Below are 26,026 nucleotides of genomic sequence, written 5' to 3' on the forward strand. Positions count from 1 at the left end.
CTGGGTGATGGAATTAGGCTTTTGTTTTCTTCTTTTGTTTTAGCTGCACTTTCTAGTTATAAAAGATAATAGTTAAAATATTCCTTCTATAATGTACATGAATAAACAAATAATCTTAGTTGACCAAACCAACATGGCCTGATAAAGGCAACACAGAAACCCATTTCAATGTAGATTAAGAATGGATTAAATGAAAAGAGTGGTAGCAGAAGAAACCTTCCTGTTCAGAAAATGACCATCACATGAGCCGTGTTGTTAAACGTGGACTTGGCTGGGGAGGGTGGTGCGGAAGTGATAGCGAGGTGGAGTTTGGGGGACTGCCGCTGTCTTGGGGAGTATACACGGGTCATCGCCTTGTTGTTACAGGCAGGGCTCTGTGAGTCATAAAGGATATGATTATCTTGGGGTCACAAGAAGGGACTCTTACATTTGCAATGAAAACAATTCCTTGTCTGCATTTCTGCATCTGTTTCTAACTTCCTAGACAGAATCAGATATGGGAAACCACATCTTGGTTTCAATACTGATTCTCCCCCACTGAGGAGAGGGGGTTTGACTTGAGCCCGAAGTCAGATGCCAGCGGGTCTCCCCACGACCCTGTCCTGGTCCTTCCCAGCACAGGGATACTTGCTGGCCTTCTGTCCCACCGGTTCCTCCCACCCTGGCTTTTACTCTCCAGGGTCTCCACATGTGGGGGGCATGTCATCTCCTCCCCCTTGGTTCCATCAGGGTTAATGTTCCAAGAGACTGACCTACTCGGAGGAAAAGGTAAGCTGACCACATCATAGTGTTCGTAGGTGTGAACAGAGAAAGGAGCCACGGGTTCTGGGAATATTTGTGGAGGGAGACACCATCGGTGAGGGAATTTTATCCCGTTCATAAAAAGGGCTTGATGGAGCTTTCACGTTTAGAGCAGGCGTTGCCATTCTAGGATCGCCCACCCCATTGCTTCCTATGTCTGTCCATGAGCGAAAGAGAGCATGGCCTGGAGGGACGACATCCCCAGCTCCCCGAAGCCCCTGCATTCTCCAGGGGTCAGAACAGAGGCCCCGTCCTTGCTCTGCCCTTGCCTGCCCTCATCTGCACCTCCCCTATGTTGTCGTTGCTGTGACAGTCGTGTCCGACTCTTTGCGACCCCATGGGCTGTAGCCCGCCAGGCTCCTCTGTCCATGGAGTTCTCCAGGCAAGAATATTGGAGTGGGTCGCCATTCCCTTCTCCAGGGGATCTTTCTACCCCAGAGATCCAACCTGGGTCTCTTGCATGGCAGGCAGATCCTTTGCCATCTGAGCGACCAGGGAAGCCCACACCTCCCCAAGAGGCTCTCAGGTCCTCAGTGTGACTCAGCCCTCCTGTACTTTCTGTTGGCCCTGTAACACCTCACGTTGGGCGGTGGTCCTGACTTCCATGGGGCTCTGCTACCCCCTCTGATCTAAAGCTCCCTGTGTATGGCAGACCAGTCCTCTTTTTTTAACCCCTGTAGTACTTCTTACAGTTTTGTGCGAAGACTCACTATTTGTTAAGTGAAAGGATTCTCAACAATAGAGTCCCTAAGTGATGAAAAATTGGCATCCTTGACCTTTTTATTTTTTAGCACTTTACAGCTTTCAGACAATACACAGCATCTCACATGTTCCTCAAAGCGACCTCGACCTCTTAAAGCAGGCATTCTATCACACCTGCTCTCCAGATGAGAAAAATGAAGCAAAAAGGGTGGCCTAAAGCCACCCAGCTAGTTATTGGGAGCTGACCTGGGAATTCTGATTAGGGGCTAATGCTCTTGCCACTCTGACAGTGGTTCTGGGGCCCGGCAGCTCATCCGACTGCCCTGGGGAGATGGTAGAGAAACCAGGGTGGGACACACCCCGCTCTGGACCTGCGGAGACACTCGGCGTGAAGTTCTGCCACCTACGTTGTCAACCACATGTGACTCTGATGCGCCCCCCCAACAGCCTCCCCCCGCCCCCAGCTCTGACACCTCATCTGTGACACCAAAGCTGACAAGCAGCGACTTTACAGGCTAGCCCTGACCCGGGAAGCCAGTTCATTTACACCTCCCAGGATCTTCCTTCTTTAGAACATTGCCGGGTTAACAGCTCGACTTCTAGAAAGCCCGAGGTTAAAAATTACCATGTCTGTTCATCAGTCCCCAGCAGAAGGGGTCAGAAGGTGACAGCCGTGCTTATGAAGGCCTCAGAAAAGCTGCTGAAAAGCTTTGGAGCCAAGAATAAGGGCCCAGGTTCGTCAGCCTGGCTACAAACCAGTTGGACCTCCGCTCGTGGGACAGGTCTGGGAAAGACCCTTGTGTTCTCAAGACTTTGTAAAACCAGGGGCAAGGACCCTGGCAATTAAGTGGCCACAAACTCATCCAAGAACTTACCCACGCAGGGTGGGGGATTTGCATATGGTGGAAAGTTCTTCCCATTGGAAAGGAGTATGTTAAATGTGAGGGCAGACTCCCCAGAAGGCAGACTGCTAAGAGCTCAGTCGGGAGAGAGACCTTCAGCACTCAAGTCTCCAGGACAATTAGGAATTGGTGTAAGAAGTCCTCGGAGCTGACTTAACCTGCCCTGAACCCGGCGAGTGGACAGCCTCAGCCCATGATTTATGGGGGAGCCTGGGCTCCCTGCCTGAGCGCTGTATGCAGGTCAGCCTGGAACCCATTATAATAATCGCCGGGAGAATCAGTTTGGAGACAAGTTGAAGCAAGCTGAAATTTGAAAAACACATTAACAGGGGTCTGAAGGGATGCCAGAAGAGCCTGCCAGCAGGGGCAGCTGGAAGGCCAATTTTTCAGTCAATACTGAAAGGTGGTTGCTTAAATCTCTGAGTCAAATACACAAGATTTTCTCTCCGGCTCAATACTCCCGTTTAATTGCTCTGGGGAGTCTCTCCACTGACTCATCTAACACCCAAATACTGAGCGGGAGGGAGAAAAAAAGTGTGTCATTGATGTGCAAATGAGGAAATGAGGTCCTGGGTGCAACCTGGGTCCTGCCAAAGCGTCTCCTGCACTGACTACCCCGCACCCCCCAACCCCAGGAGGTCACCAAGGCCCCCATCCGTAGAGATGGCTGGGGGTGGGCGGGCGTCACCTCTCAGCTACCCTCAGGACTCTGGGGGGGCAGCTCCTCACCCCTGCAGCTCCGGGGGTGCTGACCAGGCCCCAAGAGGGTCTTCAGGAGCCAGGGTTTCACAGGGGAGGGGGGGGGGGCTCGGAGCCCAGAGCGAGGGAAATGTGAGCCACTGGAGAGCGGTCCCACATTTGACACCCAGGTGACAACCTGGTGAGGCTGACCGCAGATGTGATCGGTGAGGGAGAGCCTCGACTGTGGGGGGTCCTGAGTTTGGGGAGCAGAGGGGTCTCTGAGGGAGCAAGGCCCAACAGCCTGACCTTCAGAGGGAGTCCTGACAGATGGGTGGCTCCTGACAGGAGCCCTTCCCTGTGATGACGCCCACAGAGGAGACCGGGGCTGGAGCTGGGGGTGGGGGCAGCCCTCGCCCACCTCAGAGCTAAGTAGGATGTTATCAGATATAGCGGGAACCCAGGAGAACTGCGACCTCCACCAGGATGAAAAGGAAAAGGCAGGCCCTAGGGGCAAGTGACACGAGACCCTCGAATTTTTTTTGTCTCCTGCCAACCCTCCAAGATGACTATGCTTTCGAACTGTGGTGCTAAAGAAGACTTTTGAGAATTCCTTGAACAGCAAAGAGATCAAACCAGTCTCCATCCTAAAGGAAATCAACCTGAATATTCATTGGAAGGACTGATGCTGAAGCTCCAAAACTTTGGCCACCTGATGGGAAGAGCCAATTCACTGGAAAAGACCCTGATGCTGGGAAAGATTGAAAGCAGGAGGAGAAGGGGATGACAGAGGATGAGAGGGGTGGATGCCATCACCGACTCTATGGACATGAATTTGAGCAAGCTCAAACAGTGAAGGACAGGGGAAACTCGCATGCTGCAGGGGTCGCAAAAAATTGACTTAGCGACTGATCAACACCAACCACCATCAGAGACAAGGAAGAAGCCTGGTGAACTTGAACTCAGAGTGCCTGCAGAAGCTGTTCAAAGTACTTTCCATGGAATTCAGTAGGTCTGGGTTTAGGTGGCTTGAGGGAGGCCCACAGCCCCAAAGGCTTGGTCTTCATTTCTCCGAGCCTCTGGCTCACATGGCACCGTTTCCCATTCACCCACAGCATGGGGCCAGTCCTTGTCCACACCTCCACTAATCACACCCAACAATCAGAAATCCATTCACATGGGGCCCAGAGGATCTGACAGAAACGTGCCCGTCCTGAAGCCAAGAAGTCCAAGTGTAGCTGCCTACAGTTGGGGACCTTGGCTGTGTCTATTCCTCCAGGAGGGCACCCATGGTCTGCACCAGACAGACAACCTGAGGGGCAAGTCCAGCTTCACCCACTCACTGGTTGTGGAACCTTTGATAAATCAGATAACCATTCTGAAATTCAAGCTTCCCACCTCTTAGGGGATTAGCCATGTGACTGACATATCATGTGACTTGTGTGGAGGGCACCACGTCCGGAGAAACCTCATTTTGTGGGTTCATGGGGACTAATGAGTTTTTCTGAGTATTACAGCTTCTTTTGGAGGAGGGCAGCGAGGGCCCTTTCAGAAGGAGGGGGCCCCTACTTGGGACACGGGATGGGGGGGAGGTGGTTGGGGTGGGGAGCATGGAGAAAAGCTTACTCAAGACGCGGAGAACAACCATCCGAAGCATCCCAACCAGGGGCCCCCTCTCCGGCCCTTTCCCCTCCCCCGGGAGCCGGGCCTCTGGCCCAGTGCAGTCTGGGGGTCTCTGCAGCCATCTGGGTTACTCACCACGGGCCGTGTCACCCTTGGGCAGCTGCCAGCTGTCCTCATACCTCATGACAGCCAGAGTCTTGCCATCCCAACTTCCCTGATCACTTGCTTCTGCAAAAAGGCATGAGGGGAAAGGCTGTGAGTACAGGTCTGGGTGGGGCCTTTCTTTGAGCCCCTGGGAATCCCCTCCCATGCACACACACAGAGGACACAGAGGGTGCCAAGACCCCTCCCCCACTGCACACTGGAGACGCCTCCAGTCCAACCCTATCTGGCCATGTGGGGGGAACTCCCTCAGCCCCTGGAGGTCCAGGGGTCACATTCTTGAGTCCACCCCAGACACTGGGGAGCAGTGTCAGCATGAGGTCTTTCCTGAGGGATCCCAGTCTTCCTGTTTCTGGTGGGGAAGGAGGGGCAGACACCTCAGAGCCTGACAACCAAGGCTCAGAGTCAGAAATCCTAGGCTGATGGGGGAAAGGTGAGGGAGATACAGAGAAGCATGAAAATCATAAGAGGTGGAGATCCCCCTGCTTCTGGGTTCCGCACACAGGGCTGTGTTTCTCTGCACAGAGATTCCTAACCAGGGGCTCGGCTGGGGACTGGCATTCACCTAAAGGAAGGGGTGACTTTCCTCTATTACAAGCCATATCCTTCTAAGTCACTTCAGTCGTGTCCGACTTATGTGGGGCAGCCCACCAGGCTCCTCCATCCATGGGATTTTTCCAGGCAAGAGTACTGGAGTGGGGTGCCATTGCCTTCTCTGACAAGCCATGTCCAGGGACCACCAAGGCATGTCCAGGGACCACCTAAGCCCAAAGAGTGCCTTTTCCCGTTTCACACCCACACACTGTTTGGGTCTGGGAGGGGCTCTCCCCTCCCCTCTTTTCACAGCCTTTCTTCCTCCTCTTTCTTAGGGTCCTTCATGAGATCTGCAACCAAGAGACCCTTACTCATTTCTGTTTTGTTTCCAGCTCAGAACTGAAAGTGGGTTGGATTCTACTGGCCCAGACCAGGTACTAGAATCCTGTTTCTCAAGTTTCCAGCTCAAGCACCCCCACAGGAAGAAAATGGGAAGAAGTGGTCTGGGGTTTGAGCCAGGTACACCTAGTCTACTCATCCCGTACAGCCCCCCATCCTGCGGGGAGGACGTGCTGGTGAGAAGGACAGGTGATGTAGGTGGGTGAGGCACCCAGAGCCTAGAAATTCAGAAACTTTAATGAGGGTACCTCCTGGTCTTCATTAGCCAAAACTCCTTCTCCTTTTTCATTTAGATCTTTCTATCTCAAGTGTCTCCAGCAATAAAATTAGCCCAATCAATCACATCTCCCAGGCATGCTAAGGTAAGCTGGTATTAGAATGATACTGCCACCAAAGCCATTGAAAAAGTTCTCAAATTCCCATCTCTCCATTGGTATAACCCCGCTTTTAAAAATAGGAACCATAATTCATGCGTCCCCAAGTGACCTCCCGCATAAATGAGCTACGTAAATGGGGAACCTGTGGATTTAGAGATTTTTCTCTGTGGGCCCCAGGAGCAACTAAAGATTAGTTCCAATCAGAGTGAATGCATTCCCTTCACCAGTTTGCTTCAGAGGTTCAGGAAGCTTTGCCTACTGGATAAGTTTTAACCTAAACTCACCCTTTTGCCATTCCTGGGACCAGGTGACTCACAGATTTTATCTTTCTTCCCAGTTTTGGAAGCCAGCAGACAATGGGGAAGGTGGAACTTTCCAGTGTGTGAAGAGAAAGCCTGTCTGGAGCCTCCCTGGAGACTGAGGAGCAGAAGGAGGCTCTGAAATCCTCCCCCAGCTGCAGGAGAGGCTGAGGGGGAAAGCCCCTTTCTTAGACAGGGAAGAGCCTTGAAAATAAATGCATGAGGGACCCTTTAGGCTGGGTGTATCAGCCCAGCTTGAGAAACACCTTAACATCCAGGATGTAAGAGAGGATTCAGGCACACAGGTCACATGACTCGTCAGGGGCTGTGATGGAGTAAGAAGGTCATAGCCTGGGGGTGGGCAGGACGGTACCCAGGCTGGCCCTCAAATACGTTTGTTGCTGTTGTTCAGTTGCTAAGTCATGTGACTCTTTGTGACCCCATAGACTGTAGCCCGCCAGGCTCCTCTGTCCATGGGATTCACCAGGCAAGAACACTGGAGTGGGCTGCCATTTCCCTCTTCAGGGGATCCTTCTGACCCAGGGATCGAACCTGCATCTCCTGCAGGAGAGTTCTTTACCGCTGAGCCACCAGGAAGCCCACTAAACAGAGCCGAAGTTGTTAGTGGAAAAAACATCCAATAGGAGTATTGATGAGGCTTCTCTTTCTTGCTCACCCTCGGAATCAAGCCGAGCCTGAGGTTTCCCCATGATCTCATCCTCTGAGGCCTTCAGGTTTCGGATCAGAAAGTATGTGGTCATCTTCCCTTTCCCTTTCACTTCGATTTCACCCCGCTCGGTTATTTCAAACCCTTGATTCTTCAGGGCTCTGCACAGAGAAGAGAAAAAAATAAAAATACCCCGGGTCACAGAGCTGTGACTCAAGATTGGGCTGCATTGGGCAGGGTGATGTGCGAGCAGAAGCCTGAGACCCAAGAAGAAGTGAACCGGGAGGGGCCCGTGCCAAGGGACAGGGCTGCAGGGTGACTAGGAAACTGCACGTGTTTATGCATATACTGGCCGCAGAGAGATGCTGAGACACACCACAGACCAGTGCGGACTGACATCGCATCCAATTCACGGTCAGGTGCCTCGACCAGGGCTCATCACTCATCAGTCTCCCGTATCCTTGGATTCGGCTGATCTCGTGGAGATTCCAGACCTTCACCAGGCTCCTCACATCCCGCATTACGCACCTGAGCTCCTCGCCCACATGCTGCTGAAGGTGCATCCTACTGCGTGACTTGTTTAGTTGCTCAGCTGGGTCTGATTCTTTGCGACTCTATGGACTGTAGCCCACCAGGCTCCTCTGTCCATGGGGATTCTCCACACAAGAATATGGGAGTGGGTTGCCGTGCCCTCCTCCAGGGGATCTTCCCAACCCAGGGATCAAACCTGTGTCTCCTGCATTGCAGGCAGATTCTTTACCACCGAGCCACCAGCGAAGCCCACTTTGTGACCTGATCCATCCACAAACTGGAACCTTTAGAGCTGAGAACCTGCACCTTCTCATCCCATTCACATTGACCTGCCCGTTCCCCCAACTTCAGAGGTTGAAGTATCTTGTTGAAGGGCACCCACCCAAGATTCATTCCCACCTCCTCAAGGCCCAGCCCTGGGACCACCTCTTCTTTGATCTTCAGCTCCCTCTCCATTTGCCTCCTCCCCTAAGCCTAACCAGCGTGCTAAGGTCTCTTCTACCCTAAATAGAAGTAAAAATCTTCTTACTTGTTCATCTTCTGCTTTAATGCCATATGAATGCTTGTTTCTTTTATCTTTCAACCCACAATCCAATGTCTATTCATTCCCCTGCCCCCCATTGACCACAGTTACTCTTCTGATAATGCTCCCAAACCTCTGACTATTTTTTACTCCTTGCCATGGTATCCATCAGAGAGCCACCAGGAAAGCCCAATTATAGTTGATATTTTTGTTCCATTCTTCCTCCATAAGAAGAGCCAGAAGTGTGCTTCTCTTCCTGAATTCTCTGCTTCTCCTGCCTTTTCCATGACTCCTTCCTCCATCTGCCAGTGAAATGTTAGTTCTTCCCACTGTCCTTCCTCACATGGCATCCCTCTGCAGGTGATCTCACCAACTCTCACGGTTTAATTACCACTTCTGTGTTATTACTCCAAGTCGGGTTCCCCAACCAACAGCCCGATTCCAAATCTCACCCAGTGAGTTAATGCCACCTCTCTCTAGATGCTTCCTAGTTCCTTTTATTCAGTGCTTCCTTTATTCATTGTCTGCCTCCTGGACTGGAATCCCTCTCCCTTGTTGCATCTCAGATGATGAGATTCAGTCCCTAGTTGCCCAGGATGGAGACCTGGGAGACAGTCAAGGCTCCTCCCTCTTTCTCAGCCCCCATTTCTAGCAATTACCAAATTTAATTGATTTTTATCCTCAGATTCCTACCAACGAATGTTCTGGTTCAAACCAAACTCCTAACAAATCTTGTCTTTCCCATCTCCTGATGCTCAAATCTGCCCTTACATGGCCTTGAGTGGTCAGTCTCAAGCAGGACCCTGACCTTGTCATTGTGTCCGAGTTCACACTCCTTAGGTGCTCACTCTTCACCTTCGGTGTGAGCCCTGCCCTCAGGGAGGCACACACAGCTCTCCCACTTTCTGCCTCACAGCTTCCACCCCAGCAAAGCTAAATCATTTATAGTTCTCTGTCCTTACTCTACATCTGTGTTTGTACTGCTGGATATTCACTCCAATATCCCAGTTTAGGCTAAACTCTGCTCTGGAACTCCTTGTTGAAGACCCAGCTTTGGAAACTCCCTTCTCCACAACACACGCAACAATTCCCACATGGGAATGGGAATTATTCTCATTGGGAATGCATGGGGATGGACGGTTAAAGCCGACCCCCTGGGTTCTATCCAGGCCATTTCCTTCCTAGCCAACTTGTGACCTGAAGCGAGTAAATTACCTCTTTGTGCCTGATTTTTTTCCCTCATCTGTAGATGAGAACAATAATAGTAGATCTTCATAGGGTTGTTGCAACAGTAAATGGACTAACATCTGTTGATGAGGGCTTCCCTTGTAGTTCAAGCGGTAAAGAATTTGTCTGCAGTGCAGGAGGCCTGGCTTTGATCCCTGGGTCAGGAAGATCCCCTGAAGAAGGAAATGGCAACCCACTCCAATATCCTTGCCTGGAAAATCTCATTGGATACAGGAGCCTCATGGGCTGCAGTTCATGGGGCCACAGAGTCAGGCATGACTGAGCAACTAACACTTACTTACTTACTTATGTTGACGAACTTAGAGAATGTGGCCTCTAACAAATTCTCAGCAAACTATAAGTGTTGTTTCATGTATATCGTGACCACTGCACTTCTCACACTTAAAAAAAAAGTAATTATCTGTGAATATTTCTTTCTTCCTGCCCTACACCAGGGGTCAGCAAACTTTTTTTCTTCATAAAAGACCAGATAGGAAATATTTTCAGCTTTAGGGACCACAGTCTCTGTCACAACGACTCAGCGCTGCTGTGGTAGCATGAATGCAGCCATGGGTAAGATGCACGTAAAGATCCCAGCTGGGATCTTTAGTTTTCAATAAAACTATATTTACAAAAACAAGCAACGGCTGAGATAACAGCCCATGACTATAATTTGTCAGTTCCTGAACTGGACCACATGTTCTTTGAGAGGAAAAATTATCTCATGGTAGAGGCTCAACAATATTAATTGTCTGCCACAAGGTCCTCTGAAAGCGTGGCTGGAAGTATACTGCCCTCATCTGATGGCTGAGAGGCACTCTGTACCTTCTGGGAGAAGAAGGGGCAAAGAGGGGCATGAAGAAGTGGTCACCTGTAGGTCGTGGGGCTGAGATGCACTTTGTTGGGAAGCCCATGACTTTCCATCCGAGAGGCTGTGTTCACAGTGTCTCCAAACAAGCAGTACCGCGGCATCTTGTCCCCCACGACACCCGCCAAGACTGGTCCCGAGTGGATCCCCACTCTGATCTGCACAGAGAGAGCCTGACTGAAAAGGGACCATCAACTACTCTTGCTTTTACTCTTAAATTGAGGCATAATTTACATAAAATAAAAAAGACTTTAAGGTATTTAGCTCCACCAGTTTGGCAAATACCCCTGAGCCACCAATCAAAATCAAACACAGACTGTCTTCATCACCTTGCAAAATTATCTCATCCCCTTTCCAGTTAAGTTCCATCTCTCTCTGCAGAGGTCACCACTTTCTTAATTCCTCTCCCCAAGAGGAATTTTCCTGTTCTCCAACTTCACATACATGGCGTCATGTACCATGTTCTGTTTTGTATCAGACTTCATTTCTCAAAATCCATGTTTCTGAGATTCACCCATATTATATGTATCAGCAGTTCATTCCTTTACTTCTAAATACTATTCTGTTGTGAGAATTTACATCACAATGTATTAGTCCAGTCTTCTCTTCATGAACATTTAGGTTATTTCCCATTTGGAGCTGTTATGAGCATTCTCATACAGATCTTTTTGTGGACATACATTGTTCATTTTTCTTAGGAAAATATCTAGAAATGGAACTCTTGAATCACAAGGTAGAGGTATACATGAAGGACAAATATTTTTCACATTCTGTGACTTTATATATACATTCTTCCTTAATAAGCAGACATTTAAAATTTTGATGAATATATTAGTCTGCTAGGGCCAACAGAAGGCCACAACTGAATGATTTAAACAACAGAAATTTATTTTCTTACAGCTCAGAAGTCTGGAAATCCAAGATCCAAGGTGTCGGCAAGTTTGATTCTGAGGTCCCTCTCCTTGACTTGCAGATGGCTGCCTTTTTGCTGTGTTCTCACACTGTCTCTCCTCTGTGTATACACATCCTTGCTATCTCTTCCTGTCTCCAAATTTATTTTATTAAGGACACCAGTCAGCTTGGAGTAGAACTCACCCTAACAGCCTGATTTTGACTTGTTCACCTCTCTAAAGGCCCTGTCTGCCAGTACAGTCCAATTTAGTCACCTTCATGAGGTAGCAGGGATTAAAGCATCAGCAAATGAGTTTCATATGTACCTTGGAGCAATGTGTCATGGGTTCTCTTTCCCTAACAGTACCCTTCCATGGGCCAGCAACTTGTGCTTGGGGAAGGCCCCATATACTTCTGGAACTGGAGATCTCTCTCAGGTCTCGTCCCCTATCCATAGCCTTTGACTGAATGAACCTATGCATTTGTGAAGATCTGTGGGGAAAATGTTGGTAAATGGGTAGAGACTCTGTGGCTAGAACTTATCAAAGTCAAGCTCTTTGGGATTCTAACCCGTCATTCCAGCTCCAAGATGGCCATGAAAATACCTCCCCTTTGGTGGCTTATTTCTGCTGCTGTCTCCTAGGGAAGAACCATCATGGGTATCCTCTTGAGAGGTCTTGCCACTTTCTGGAATTTGGTTCACCTCTCTTTCTTTGCTATGTGATTTTTTTTTTTTTTTTTTTTACAAAAAAACTACTCCAGTGGTTCAGCAGTAAAGAATCTTCCCTCAATGCAGGAAACGTAAGAGACTTGGGTTCATTCCCTGGGTTGGGAAGATCCCCTGGAGGAGGGCATGGCAACCCACTCTGGTATTCTTGTCTGGAGAATCCCATGAATAGAAGAGCCTGGTGGGCCATAGTCCGTGAGGTCACAAAGAGTGGGACACAACTGAGCATGCATGTGGAAACAGAATTCTCTTGCAGCTGTCTACATCCCAATCAGGTTTACTTGTCTTTTCATCTTTCCATGCCAGATTTTCTTTTCCTTAAAATAAGATTTTAAACTCTTTTCTCTGAATCCTTTAAAGCACCTTACTTTCATGCAAGAGTGACCTCAGCAAATGTGGATTATAGGCTTTACAAGTGACAGAATGAAAGATCTCAATGAGTATTAATTTTAAAACTGTAGAAGTAGCAGCACAATTCTCTTAAGGGAGAGGGTGTCTCCAGTCCTTTCCTCTACTTCCTTAAATAAACTCACATGATATGCAGTTTCTGGTGGATATTTAATGAGGCTCATATGTCACTATTCTTTTTTTTTTTTTCCTTTTTACTATTTATTTATTTGACTGTGCCAGGTCTTAGCTGCACATACGGGATCTTTAGTTGCTGCATGTGAGATCTAGTTCCCTAACCAGGGATTGAACCCAGGCCCCCTGCATTGGGAGCATGAAGTCTTAGCCACTGGACCACCAGGGAAGTCCCTATTCCCTATTTCTATCCTTAGAATTGATAACATCTTTTCTTCTTTTTTATCCCGCCTTGGTAAGTCCACTATGCAAGTTTCCAGGAATTCATTGTTCATTTTCAATCATATTGGTGTAGCACTATTACCATCTCTGTTTCCATGCCTCTTTCACAGACAGACAGACACTCTATTTACACAATAGTGTATTTTCCATATTATTCAGTGGATCTCATTGGGGGTTTTTAGGTGGCGCTAATGGTAAAGAACCTGCCTGCCAGTGCAGGAGACATAAGAGATGTGGGTTTGCTCCCTGGGTCAGGAAGATCCCCTGGAGGAGGGCATGGCAATCCACTCCAGTGTTCTTGCCTGGAGAATCCCATGGACAGAGGAGCCTGAGGGCTACAGTCCATAGAGTCGCGCAGAGTTGGATAAGACCGAAAGGATTTAGCGTGCACAAATGTGCGCATGGCTCTCATTAGAATTCTTTAACCAAAACACTTATCTCATTTCTGACCTTGTCTCTTCTCTCTCATTACCTCCCTTCCTGATTTTTTATTTATGACATTGGGGGTTTTATACAACAGCTGTCTCTCTGTGTTTGCAATGGGCCGGTATCATGGACATGACGTGTGACCAGCTTTTGCTCTGAAGACTGCCACAGACATCACTGGCAGTACCTGCAGTACTTCTCAGCTTCTAAATCATTAAGGTGATGGTGAATGTGGCACATTTCAGAATCCCCCATACAGGGGCGATCGCTAGGGAAAATCCTACTCCGTCTTATAGTTGGCTTTGTTTTTAGCTGGCTGTTTAGTTGATTGCACAGATCTGATTGACAGCAGCTGCGAAGGGACCTCGATTTTTAGAGGACAGAGACTGCTCCAAACCACCTCGGGACCACTGGGATCGGTCGAGCAGACAGAAGACGGCATTTACTGTTCATCATCAAAAGCGTCCAACTTTTATAGTGTGAACAAACTTCTATACTTGGAAAAGCAGCTTCCTGTGTTCCTGTGAGAAAGGCGAGCAGATGTCTCACTCGTGGCCACGTGCTGGAGGGAAAGCTATTGTGAATATCTTATGGCACCACGGTGTCTGGCCTGCTGGCTGGAGGCAGTTTCACACCTCAGCCTGAGTTCCGAACCCGTCAGACGGCATGTCGGATACACAACTTCCCTAAGTGAAGAGAAGTTGGCTGTTTAGTCAACCTGAACCACTTGTTGAAAATGTTCAAGCAAAAAGGCAGGAATTGGAAAGGAGCTGGCTTCCTAAGGATGGAGCTCCACAAAGCCAGGGTGAGGGACAAAGGATGCCTGCGTTAACCCCATCATAACCGCGAACTCTGAAGCCTCTTCTCAAATTTGAGAGAAGCTGAGGCAATAACCTGGAGAAGGGAATGGCAACCCACTCCAGTACTCTTGCCTGGAGAACCCCAGGAACAGGGGAGCCTGGTGGGCCGCCGTCTATGGGGTCACACAGAGTTGGACACGACTGAAGCGACTCAGCAGCAGAGGCAATAACACCCTAATATCTCTGTTACTTTAATGTATGCACGAGAAGAGACGAGTTGGGAAAAATGACCCATTTTAATTACTGTCACATACCGAGGAGCCATCTGAGCAGACTGATAGACTTCTACTATATTGTGTGAGGCAACTGGTATTAAGCAAAGAACTCGGTTGCTCTCTACCTGGATGGGTTCTCCGGTAACAGGATTCATCACTTCTTTTGCAGAAATCCTCATCCCCAAGGCAAAGTTTGCTACCCTCTGAGCATGGCTTCCAACAGGCACTGGTACACCCCCCACCACCATATAAGCATCTCCTATTGTTTCCACCTATAAGAGGGGAAATATGAGGGAATTCAGAGGATTCTCTTAACGCACTAAATATAACACTACATTTTTTCTTTTTCATTCTCTGGTAAAGAACCTGCCTGCCAATGCAGCAGAACCAGGTTCGATCCCTAGGTTGGGAAGACCACCCCCCTGCCCCTGGAGAAGGAAATGGCAACCCACTCCAGTATTCTTGCCTGAAAAATCCCAAGGACAGAGGAGTCTGGTGGGCTACAGTCCATGGGGTCACAGAGTCGGACATAACTGAGCAACTAACACACACATATTGACAGAAGGACCATATTAAAAGCTGGTGGTTATTTTCTATGGATGTGAGGAGCATGAGGGAGGGTGAGGTGAAAGAAAAAAAAAAAGACTCAGGAGATGCCATGAGGGAGCCAAAAGTTCTTTCCGCTTTTGGCAGAGGCAAGTCCCAGAGAGGATGAAGCTGGCTATTGGATCCACATATAATGCTATGTATTAGATACACATTTAGGTCAGACTTGCTGCTGAAATGAAGGCATAGTATTCTCTGGGAAAACAGTATGCCTCTTGAAGGCAAGCTTAGCATTGGGCAGTATAGAAGGATTTTTGAAAAATTTAAATTTTTAGCTCTTTCTCCCATCCCCTCTGGCATCCACACCAAACCCCAGACCAGAGAGGGGAGAGGAAAAATGAAGACCCAACACCAGGTACGCGCCCTGCCCCGGCACACACGAACACACACAGCCTTACCTTGTAGACCTCATGAACGCTAGTTAACCTGTCAAACTTGGAGTACATTGAATTCAGCATGTTCACTATCTGAATAGGTTCGCAGGCAGCACAGATGTTCGTAAATGTCACCACGTCGCTGAAGAGAATCGTGCAGGTTTTAAATTCTCCTGCAACATAAACCAGGTGTCAGGGATAGCCAAGGATGTAGTATAACAAGTCTATTAATTCTGGATTCGAATAGCCTTTAGGAACCAAATTTGACCATGGCTCAGGGAGAAGGAGCCAGGTCTGCATCACCATTCACCATCCACCCACCAGACATCTGTTGCGTGTCTGTTATGAGCTGGTCATTGTGCTGGTGGAATCGTATGATATGAAGCAGACAGGGGTCCTTGCCATAAGGAGTGCCTAGTCTAGGGAAGGAGACAGAGTGCAAACAAACACTTAATAAGATGCACAGACCACCGGGGGATGTCAGGATGGTCTGGGTGGGCACTGGATTACCTCCATGAAGGGGAGGTTATTACCATAGGTACACCGCTCAGAACTCAGCAGGCACCCCTTCACCATGTACCCCGTGTTCCAGGGACAACACCATGCTGTGTTTATCCTCAGAGTGCCTTACCTTGACTATGAATTTGGAATAAACATGGCCTTCTTCCCTCTAGAAAAAGCTTGCTCTCCCAGAATGGTCCTTAGGGGCATTCCTTTATTTATTTATTTAGCATCACTGTATCAGCTTCCCTAGCGGCTCAGATGGTGAAGAATCTGCCTGCAATGTGGGAGACTTGGATGCTGGGGACCTGGGTTGGGTTCCATCCCTGGGTTGGGAAGATCCCCTGGAGAAGGGAAGGGCTACCCACTCCAGCATTCTTGCCTGGAGAATTCCATGGGCAGAGGATCCTGGCTAGCTACAGTCCATGGAGTTACAGAGAGTCAGACAGGACTGAGCCACTGACACTTTCACTACCACGTCATTTCCAATTGTGGCAAAGAACCCTATATGGTCACTGTATCATTATTCTCAAAGTAGAAAGAAGAAAGCTAGGCTATGGAGCTTAGGTAATGAGCCCAAGACCACAGTTGCTAACAAGGATGGAGGCAGACTTCAAACCCTGACCCGCCTGGTTTCAGAGCAGGCGCCCCCGGGCTCCCCTCACCTGCGGCGACCTTCCTGCCCTCCTTCAGCTGGTTGGCCACGTGCTCAGGCAGCATGGCGTACAGCAAGGCCTCCGTCTTCTTCTTTTCCGCGGCCAAGTGCGTAGAGAGGACCCGCAGCTCCTCCTTCTTCCTCTCCAGCTGGTTGGACAGCTTGATCTCCGCCAGGCGCTGCTGGTTGAGGAGGATGAGGTCCCTGGTGCGGTCGTGGGGGGCGATGTCGGAGAGGTGCATCCGGCGCTCCTCCAGCTCCTGCAGGCTGCGGAGCCTGGGGGAGCACAGGTACATCATGCAGCGCAGGGGCTCCATCCAGATCATCTGGCCTTCCCGCCCGGGAGAGAGATGGGACAAGGCGGCATGTCACACGGCGCCCCGACCGTGCCTCCACGGCCCGCCCTTCCCGCCTGTCCACCGAAGGTCCTCAAAGTCCTCTCCTTTCCTTCTGTCTCCACGTCCCCACTCCTGCTCTGTCCACGGCAGCGCGCTCCACGGCTGCTTTTCTTACCTCGAAGGGACTCCCGTCCCTTTTCCTCGCTCAGCCCGTCTCCCATTGAAGGGCGTAGAGTGAATCCTGCTTCCTGGAATCTCACTTCTGGGGACTTTTCTGACCCTGTTTTCACTTAGATTTCTCCTACCTCTTTCCATCTCTCCTTTAGGACTTTCACTCATCCCTTAGATCCTGGCATCGGTGCACCCCAACTGTACTCCCACAGAGAATTTATGGAAAAACCTTGTTTCCTGCACTCAAGATACCTATTACTTTTCACAATTAATGTCTATTCTCTTATTATAAAAGCAGTAGACATTCACTGCAGAAAATGTGAGAAAATGGAAGAAAATAATAAAAATCACCCACAGTCACATCACAGATAATTACTGGTAATATTTGGGGGTATATCTTTTTACTACCAAAAAATGGGGTTATCAGCCATCTTCTGTGTATAATCTCAATTTTTCACTTAAATTCTATAATAGGTATTCTTTCATAGCATTAAATATGGATAGGTGTTATTGTTTGCTGGGTACATGGATTATACTATACTTTATTTAAGCAATAAGCTAACATTGAGTATATTATGTCTTTCATCATTCCATATACAATGAACAACCTTGAAGCACATCATTGTGCATAATTGTGGCTATTTTGTTAAAGGATATATTCTTAGACAAAAATATGCTCATTTCAAGATTTTTAATACATATTGCTAAATTGCCCTCTAAATTGTGACAGTTTATAGCTCTGGGAGTTGGTGATGGACAGGGAGGCCTGGCGTGCTGTGGTCCATGAGGTTGCAAAGAGTCAGACATGACTGAGCAACTGAACTGAACAGTCCTTACTACAATGATTTTTTTTTTTTATTATTGTCTATTAGGTGTTTATACATGGATGTCTGCAACTGGGCTCACCTTTAGTCCCATCTACAAATCTTCTCTATTTTCTTAACTCTTTTATCACAGACACTTTTAGTTCCTACCATGACTCAGGCACACTGCTGTAGGTATGGAAGAGGATACAGCAGTGACCCAAACTGACAAAGTTGCTCAAGTTGTCAGTACCATCTTTCCTTAATCACACATTTATGACCAGTTACCTAAGCAAGAAAGTTAATAATTACCCAAATATTCTCTTTTTTAACCTCTACATCCAGTCACCAATTTCTGCCTTAACTCCCTTGTTGTTCCCCGGTCACCACCCCAGACTCACTGCTTGGCTGCACTCAGCATTCTGAGCTTCCCACCTGCTCTCCAGGGCAGCATCCCCTGGCCTCCCAGACTCCATCTTCTCAACAGTCTGGTCCATCCTTCATGTGCCTCCAGAATGACCATTCTAAACCTCAAATCTGATCATGGTAGACATGTAAAAAATGTCTCCAACTACAGGATAAAGCTCAAGTCCTCATCTTACCAGCCTCTTCTCCCATCATTCCATTCTAAAATTCAATCAGGGTTCCCAGAATATGTCAGTTTCCTCTCAGGTGTCCCCACCACTCTGCCTGTGTTTTTGCCTTGCCTACAATACCTACTAGCCCAACAGAAAGCTCAAGGTATGTGTGCCTTGTGGCATGTTAAAAAATTAATTCAAAATGGGTCAAAGACCAAATGCAAGAGCTAAACCAATAAAACCCTTAGAAGAAATCATAAGAAAAGCTTCATGACATTGGATTTGGCAATGATTTCTCTGATGTGACACCAAAACCACAGGCAACAAAAGGAAAAATAGGTAAATTGGAGAATATCAAAATTGAAAGCTTGTGTGCAAACAGTACGATCAACAGAGTGAAAAGAAAACCAACATGGTGGGAGAAAATATTTGCAAATCATAAAGGGTTAATATCCAGAATATATGAAGAACTCTTACAACACAATAAAATCTAAACAACTTGATTGAAAAATGGGCAAATAATCTGAATTGACATTTCTCCAAAGAAGATATACAAATGGCACTCAACATCACTAATTGTTAGGGAAATGCAAACTAAAACCATGGTGAGATACCATTTCATAACCATTAGGATACTATTATCAAAAAAAAAAATAACAGAAAAGAACAAGTATCCTTGAGAAAGTAGACAGGTTGGAACCCTTGTGAGCTACTGATGGAAATATAAAATGGTGCAGCAGCTATAGAAGACAGTATGGCAGTTTCTCAATAAATTAAAAATAGAATTGCCATATGATCCAGCAATTCCACTTTTGGATATATACTGAAAGGAACTGAAAGTAGGAACTCGATGAAACATCTGTACACCCATGTCCCCAGGAGCATTATTCATTATTCAAAAAGTGGAAGCAACGCAATGATCCACTGACAGATAAGTGAATAAGTAAAGTATAGTCTACACATGTGGGAATAATATAATAATTCAGCCTTAAGGAGGAAGGGAATTCTGACATGTGACAACAGGGATGAACCTTGAGGACATTATGCTAAGTGAAAAACGACAGTCACAAAAGGACAAATACTATATGATTCCACTTATATTAGGTACCTTAATTAATCAGATTCATAGAGACAGAAAGCAGAGGTAGTGGTTGTCAGGATGTGGGGTTGGGGAAAACAATGAGTTGGTGTTTCACAAGCATAGAGTTTCAGTTTTGCAAGATGATTAACTTCTGGAGATGGATGGTGGTGTTTGCACAACTTTGTGAATGCACTTACCACTAATGAACTGTACACTCAAAAAGGGTTAAAATGGTAAACTTCACATTCTGTAAATTTTACTATAATTGAAACAAAGCCAAAACAAAAATGTGTGCCCTAGAAACAGTAGGGCAGACCATTACTTGAGTACAAATAGTACCACCTGCATTCTGAAAATTCTGGTAACAGAGACCAGAACTTTATAATTACATATAAATATAATCAGAGTTCCTTTATGCCTAAACTAGACCTGGTTTGAAGAAATAAAATATATTGTTACCAGATGAAGCCAAATGGAAAAAACATATGCTGCTGTCAAAGTAGTCCCCCACTTTTTAGCCAACTATTTTGAGGAAATTAGAAAACTGCTTCTTCCCTTTCTGTCTGGTCTCCCAGGGCAGAGAGCAACCGGGAGGAGCAAGTTACTACCTCGGAGTTTGAGCGCGGGCTGACTTCTCCAGGCTGCAGGCAACATCTCCCTGCGTGCCTTCAGGACAAATTGACTGTTGATAAATTTGCAGATGCTGAAAATGTTGAAGGTGACTTGGGGATGGACGATGGAGAAGTACTCATCTAATCGAATCTTCTGGGTTTGGAGACCCGGGACATACTTCTGAATGCTCACTCCAGCTTGTTTGACCTGCAGCTATCCACAGGGGACACATGTGAGACCGCAGAAGAGTCAGCAACCTGAACAGTAAACATTCCCCTAGAACTAGCACACCCCACCATGCTTTGTGACTCGCTGGGGGTGAAGGGAATGGAGTAAATACCACAGTAGTAATGAAACATTTAAAAGGCAAACCTGCAGCTGACCTCTGAAAGAGAAAAGAACAGCATGGGAGTGCCTGAAAGCACATTCATTTCTTGACTCACAAGAAAGAGGTTAAAGCTGGCCATGGGGATAATAGTTCATTCCTAGCTTTAATCCTCTCTTCTGTCTTTTTCTCTGTCTCTTTGGAATTAACTAATACAGGAATGAGAAAATTCTGTAGCTTGGACCTGACACCCATATCAGGATGAAGAAAGGAATTCATGATGGAGATGGGGTCACCTTTCACTGACCTCTCCAGAGAACACACAGAAGGAAAAAACAAAATAAGTGTATGTCCTTTACAAACAAAGTCCAATGCCAACCCAGGTTATCCAGGAACACTTAAATTAACTTCACTCTGTCAGGCTATATAAATCAACCTAACCATATGGAATAAGGGTCATTAAATTGTCTATTTCTATGCCCAAAACCTAAAATGAAAGGGAGTGTTTAAGTAGATCACAATTTTAAATATTAATAGTAGCAGTAGTAATAATAACTAATACTAATATCCTCATGGCATTGGGGGAAAGTCACAGTACATAGCTTTATAATGTATAGTTGTTTCACACAGGGGTGTTTGATTTTCTCAGATCATAAATTCTTTGCAGCCAGAGATGACCCTCACGTGATATTTACTCAAACATCACAGAATCTGTATCTAGCAGCTACTGGTAAGGGATCATGTGACATATATATGCATTCACATAAATATCAGAGGAAGTCAGAATGGCTGAAGGCATTTTTGACTGGCAATTTTTGGACCAGATTTATTTTGCCCTTTGAATGAGTTTATAATTCAATTTTATCAATCAATTTTATCCAAGGAAACTGACCACACTTAAACGGTCACTGTCCACCACCCCTCCCACAGAAGAGTGGATACAGGCCTCTCCCCTCCTTCAAGATGCAGAAAGACAAGCCTGGTGGAACTCAGCCATCCATGGTGGCTGCAAAGATGGGGAGTGGTCACATTTAGAATCCCACCCTGCCACTGCTGCTGCGGGCTTTTGTCTCTTGCTGGAGTGACTTCAGCGTCCCTTCTATTTTCTCTAATGGCAAATTTGCTCATGCACCCACTGGTTCAAACCCCCTGGAACTGCTTCCTTCCGCATCCATCAAGAAGATGCTGCATCCTGGTTTCTGGAAGATGCCACAATGAAAAGGAAGGTAGCAGTCCTGCCAGGCTAAATTCTAGCCTTCCAAACCCTGGGTACTCCTTGGGGACTTGAAAGTCCCCACCAGCTGTCGAAGACTATGAGACTTACTCCCCTCCCCAGCCTATCCCCAGTCCAAGAGAGACAAGCCCCCTTACTGATTCATCAAATACCACATGGAAGGGAAAAGCAGTGCAGAAGGTCTTCGCTTCTATCCAGAGTCGCTCGGGATAAATTGGCTCAAAGGTGTCCCTGAGATGCCCTGGATGGAGAAAAAGAATCCCATTCATTCACAGACAACACTCGGGCCACCAACCCCAGAGACTATCTCAAACGTTTTCCCTGCAAAGCGCAGTCCTGCCCCTCAGCATCTCAAGCTCCCTCAACATCTCCAGATGGCCATGGCAATTCTGCTTTCAAATTAAAACAAACAGAAAACTTGCTACCAGGTTGAGAAGCGCCCCCCTGCCCCCTGCCAAGTTTCTGCCCGCCACTCAAGGGTTCCTGGGCCAATTGAGTGTGTCTCGCCATGAAAACAGGGCCGGCATTGAATCGCTGACAGCCAGACAATGAGCTCGCGGAGCGCAGCGCGCGCGCCCGGCCAGCATCAGGGACATTTGCCATGGAGCTTTGCAGACTGACAGTTTTGGGTGGCACATGAAAATTTCATCCAACAGCCCTATTTGGCAGGGCGTGGAGATTCGAAATGGAGCCTTTTTGATATGAAAATCTCCTAGACAAAGGATGTCAATTGCATGTTTGACTCGCTTGCGGAGGCTTGAAGGACTCAAAATACAGTCCTTTGAGCGCGGTTGATCTTCTCCCAGACACATGTCATCATGACCCATGGTTTATGACCGGGGGACTCCAGCCCCCTGTTCTGACTCAGGTCTTAGGTGCGGATCATGAGACCGGACATCTGCGGGGGCGCGCCTTCGAGAGCCTGATACCTTCGCTTCACAGGTGGAAGATGGAGCACTTAGGCTCCCCAGGGACGCGGCCAGAAATCTGTGATCCTGGCTCCTGACAGAGTGTCCTTCACACTCCTGGACATCATGGTTTTTATCTACAGACTTCCGGGCCAGAAATGCCTTGCAGTCCAGAAACCCTGAGGAACTGCGACAAACTCCTGTTGTTGATAATATGTCAGCATTCATCTGCCTCCTCTTCTACACAGTCACCAACATGGGCTCAGTCCTGGCCCCCCTCCAGCAGCTTCCCCTGTTTGCCAGGGAGACTGTGCCCCCATGTCACCCCCAGCACAAGTGAAAGGGGCAAAGGAAGGCAAGTTAGAGCCAGTGTTTTGAAGCTATAAAGCATGCCCACCAAATCCAAGCTCTGCAGAAATCACTGACCATCCTCAGGATTCACGCCAGGTGGGTCTTCCACCGGCTTGTACCCTATCCCTAAGGGGTTAACCTTCCGTATCTGTTTCCCATTGCTTCTCAGGAAATGATGTGGGTTGTTTTTTGGTTTTTTTCTGAGTTGACTTAAAATGTTGTGTTAGTTTCTGCTGTCACAAGGTGGGGTGAAAGTCGCTCAATCGTGTCCAACTCTTTGTGACCCTGTGGACTGTAGCCCACCAGGCTCCTCTGTCCAAGGAATTCTCCAGGCAGGAATACTGGAGTGGGTTGCCATTTCCTTCTCTAGGGGATCTTCCAGACCCAGGGATTAAACAGGTCTCCTGCATTGCAGGCAGATTCTTTCCCATCTGAGCCACCCTGCTGTACACCGTAGTGAATCTGTTATATGCATACATATATCCCCTCTCTTTGAGATTATTTCCTCTGAAATGCTTTCAATTGATTTAATAAACCAGATGAATCCAGGGTTGAAAAAGAAATCAGTGGCATCCTGATGATAGAGGTCTCGGCCCATTTGTGTGCAGGAAACAAGTACCATGGTCTCAGAGCTGAGGTCAGGAGAAGAGCCCACTCACCTTTTTCAAACATGACTATGTTCCTCACAACTTCCCAGCGGGACTTTTTCATGGCATGAGTAGAGACACTCAAGTATTTCTCTTTCATCCTAAGGAAAGCTGCCTCCGGGGTCTGCAGATAGAAGGGAGAGAAGCGTACACTGCTGGTCATGTGACTGGTCATGTGACAGGAGGTGCATGCGCCCCTTTGGCTAGGATGGGGCCAGAGGAACAATGGGGCCATGCAAGGTCAACTTTAGCAAGATTTCATAAGCCCCAGGGCTGTTATCCAATTAATCCTCATGCTGTTTCTCCACCAAAGGCAGCAAGAACTTTTTATAAAATCTTGAGGGGGGTGGTGGTGGTGACAGGAAAATCACCTGGTGACTTCTCTTCCTGTGGGTAAAGATTCTGCAGTGAGCAAAGCAAGGTTTGAACACTCTGTGATTCCTGGAGCACATAATGTTTGCATCTCAGACTTCTCCAGATATTCCTATGAGCTCTGTGGACACAGAGAGCCATGCACCTGATATGGTACCTCAACTGATAATAGTCACTCCACAAGCTGCAAATCAAGGCAGCCAATCGCAGGCTTCTGACTTCACTCCAGCCCCCAGCCTGGCCGCAGCTGCAGAAATGGGCACTTAGGACTTGAAAGGTCAATTTTGCATCATGGGAATTGCAAAATAAGCCACGAGCTCCAAATTTCAGGGCCTTTACGTTGATATTTTTTTAACAGGCAAAAATGTTCCAGGCTAAGGTCCATTCCCAAAGGCCCTCCCAATTTTTATTCAAATGACCTTAGCCCAGTGGTTCTAACCAACAGTAACTTTGTTCCCCACTCCTACCCTGAGGACACTTGGCAGGGCCCAGAGACATTTTTGATTGCCACAACCTGGGATGGGGAGGAGGGCTGGGTACTACTATCATCTAGCGAGTAGACCAAGGATACTGCTAAACTCCCACAGGACCGCCCATCATAATGAAGAATTATCTGATCCAAAATGTCAGCAGGGCTGAGACTGAAACTCCCTGCCCTAACTCCACTTTTAGAAGGCCCAGTTGATTCTGTTCTTCGCATCAGTTGCTCTGAGACTGGTCACTCCACAGAGAAACTATGCTTTCTGAAAACACAGCACACCCGGTACCTCTTGGTCTCTCTGGCTGTCCTGACCGTCTTGTGACCCCTTTGGCTTTGCCCTTCTCATCGGTCCGTGTGACTTTTGCACAATCAAAAACACAACGTGCTCCTTCTTCCCCGTCCTCTCCTCCTGATTCACGTCAAGGATGTCCATGGTCACGTCAGTGTCGAAGAAGTCCTTGGCCACAGCTTCAATGATCCCTGCAGCAGAAGGGCAGGTGAGGGATGGCAGAAGGCAAAACCTTAAAGCAAATCAAGTTATACAACTTTTGATAAATATTCCCGCGTCCACCAAGCCCAGACCCTGTGTCAAAGCAGGCAGCACATGACAGATTAATAAACTAAAAATAATAACTTAAAGGTGGAGATTTCTATAACTAGGCACTAAATGTATCCCCACCACTCTTATTTCTAGTTTGGCATCTATTCATTGGTTTGTTTTTTCCAGGAAGGCATGCAACTCATTAAACTCAAGAGAAAATATAAGAAAAATTCAACTATAAAAGTATTAACTATCATGGTTTTAAAAGTGTTCCTCTGGGACTCTATTCCAGGGTCTTAATATAAAACATCAGAAAAGCATGCATGAAGATGTTCATTTCAGCACTGTTTGCAATAGCAAAAGAGTAGAAGTCACTGAAAATTCAACAGCAGGTGACTAGTTAACTATGGTATGGAATATGATTCAGTCATTGAAGATGTGGCCTTAAAGCCTCTGTGAGGGGCTTCCCTGGAGGTCCCAGTGGTTAAGACTTTCCTTTCCAGTGCAGGGGGTGTGGGTTTGGTCACTGGTCTGGGAGCTAAGATGCCTCTTGGCCAAAAGACCAAAACATAAAACAGAAGCAATATTGTAATAAATTCAATAAAGACTTTAAAAATGATCCAGAGAAACAACAACAACAACAAAATCTTGAAAAGCATTAAAGACTGTGAAAATCTGAAAGGATGCCTTTTCTATAATACTGAATACAACAAAGGATACAAAATAATATGCAGAGTTATCACAATCATGGGAAAACTCACATGATGAAAATGCCAAAATGAAAATGAAAATCAGTCCTTTGTTTGGTACTTGGAAACTTATTTTAAGGCTCAACTTTGGGAGTTATGGTCAAGATAGCAAATAGTCAGGCTACAAAAGAGATGGGACTTGAACTTCCTACCCACAGCTGACTTTCACTCATCCTGGGGAATCTGTGGAGAAAGACATCTTTACTCCATAGACCTCACAGCTCTGGGTCTGGTTAAGCCATCCCCATACCTGGTACAATGTGGCACAGACCGCTTCTATCAGAATAGTAATGGAGAAGCATCTTCCCCTCTGCCCCTCTCTCCACACGAAAGGATGGTGCGTTCATCTCCTGTTTAAAAGACACAGCACATTTTTCCCAGTGGATACAGGTTGTCTAAATTATGCTCTTGAGACTTTGTGAAGCAACAGTACTTACTCATCACGTCACATAGAACTGAATCCCCAAACCCCTTCCAGTCACA

General features: G+C 47.2%; 1 protein-coding gene across 1 annotated transcript in view; it reads right to left on the reverse strand.

The window, feature by feature from the left end:
- Window positions 1-224: 224 nt before the first annotated feature.
- The window catches only part of LOC136144118 (guanylate cyclase soluble subunit beta-2-like), a 42,639-nt gene continuing 16,837 nt past the window's right edge, over window positions 225-26,026 (reverse strand). Inside the window, exons 3-16 of the mRNA XM_065901791.1 lie at window positions 25,794-25,893; window positions 24,540-24,733; window positions 23,413-23,524; window positions 21,632-21,735; window positions 19,932-20,148; window positions 16,363-16,683; window positions 15,221-15,369; window positions 14,342-14,488; window positions 10,297-10,451; window positions 7,154-7,305; window positions 4,842-4,934; window positions 3,135-3,339; window positions 1,750-1,906; window positions 225-374 (exon numbers count right to left, since the gene is read on the reverse strand). Of these exons, the coding sequence (XP_065757863.1) occupies window positions 225-374; window positions 1,750-1,906; window positions 3,135-3,339; window positions 4,842-4,934; window positions 7,154-7,305; window positions 10,297-10,451; window positions 14,342-14,488; window positions 15,221-15,369; window positions 16,363-16,683; window positions 19,932-20,148; window positions 21,632-21,735; window positions 23,413-23,524; window positions 24,540-24,733; window positions 25,794-25,893 (2,256 nt within the window). The remainder of the gene's footprint in view (window positions 375-1,749; window positions 1,907-3,134; window positions 3,340-4,841; window positions 4,935-7,153; window positions 7,306-10,296; window positions 10,452-14,341; window positions 14,489-15,220; window positions 15,370-16,362; window positions 16,684-19,931; window positions 20,149-21,631; window positions 21,736-23,412; window positions 23,525-24,539; window positions 24,734-25,793; window positions 25,894-26,026) is intronic.

This window comes from Muntiacus reevesi, chromosome 11, assembly GCF_963930625.1.
Source record: "Muntiacus reevesi chromosome 11, mMunRee1.1, whole genome shotgun sequence".
Taxonomy (NCBI): domain Eukaryota; kingdom Metazoa; phylum Chordata; class Mammalia; order Artiodactyla; family Cervidae; genus Muntiacus; species Muntiacus reevesi.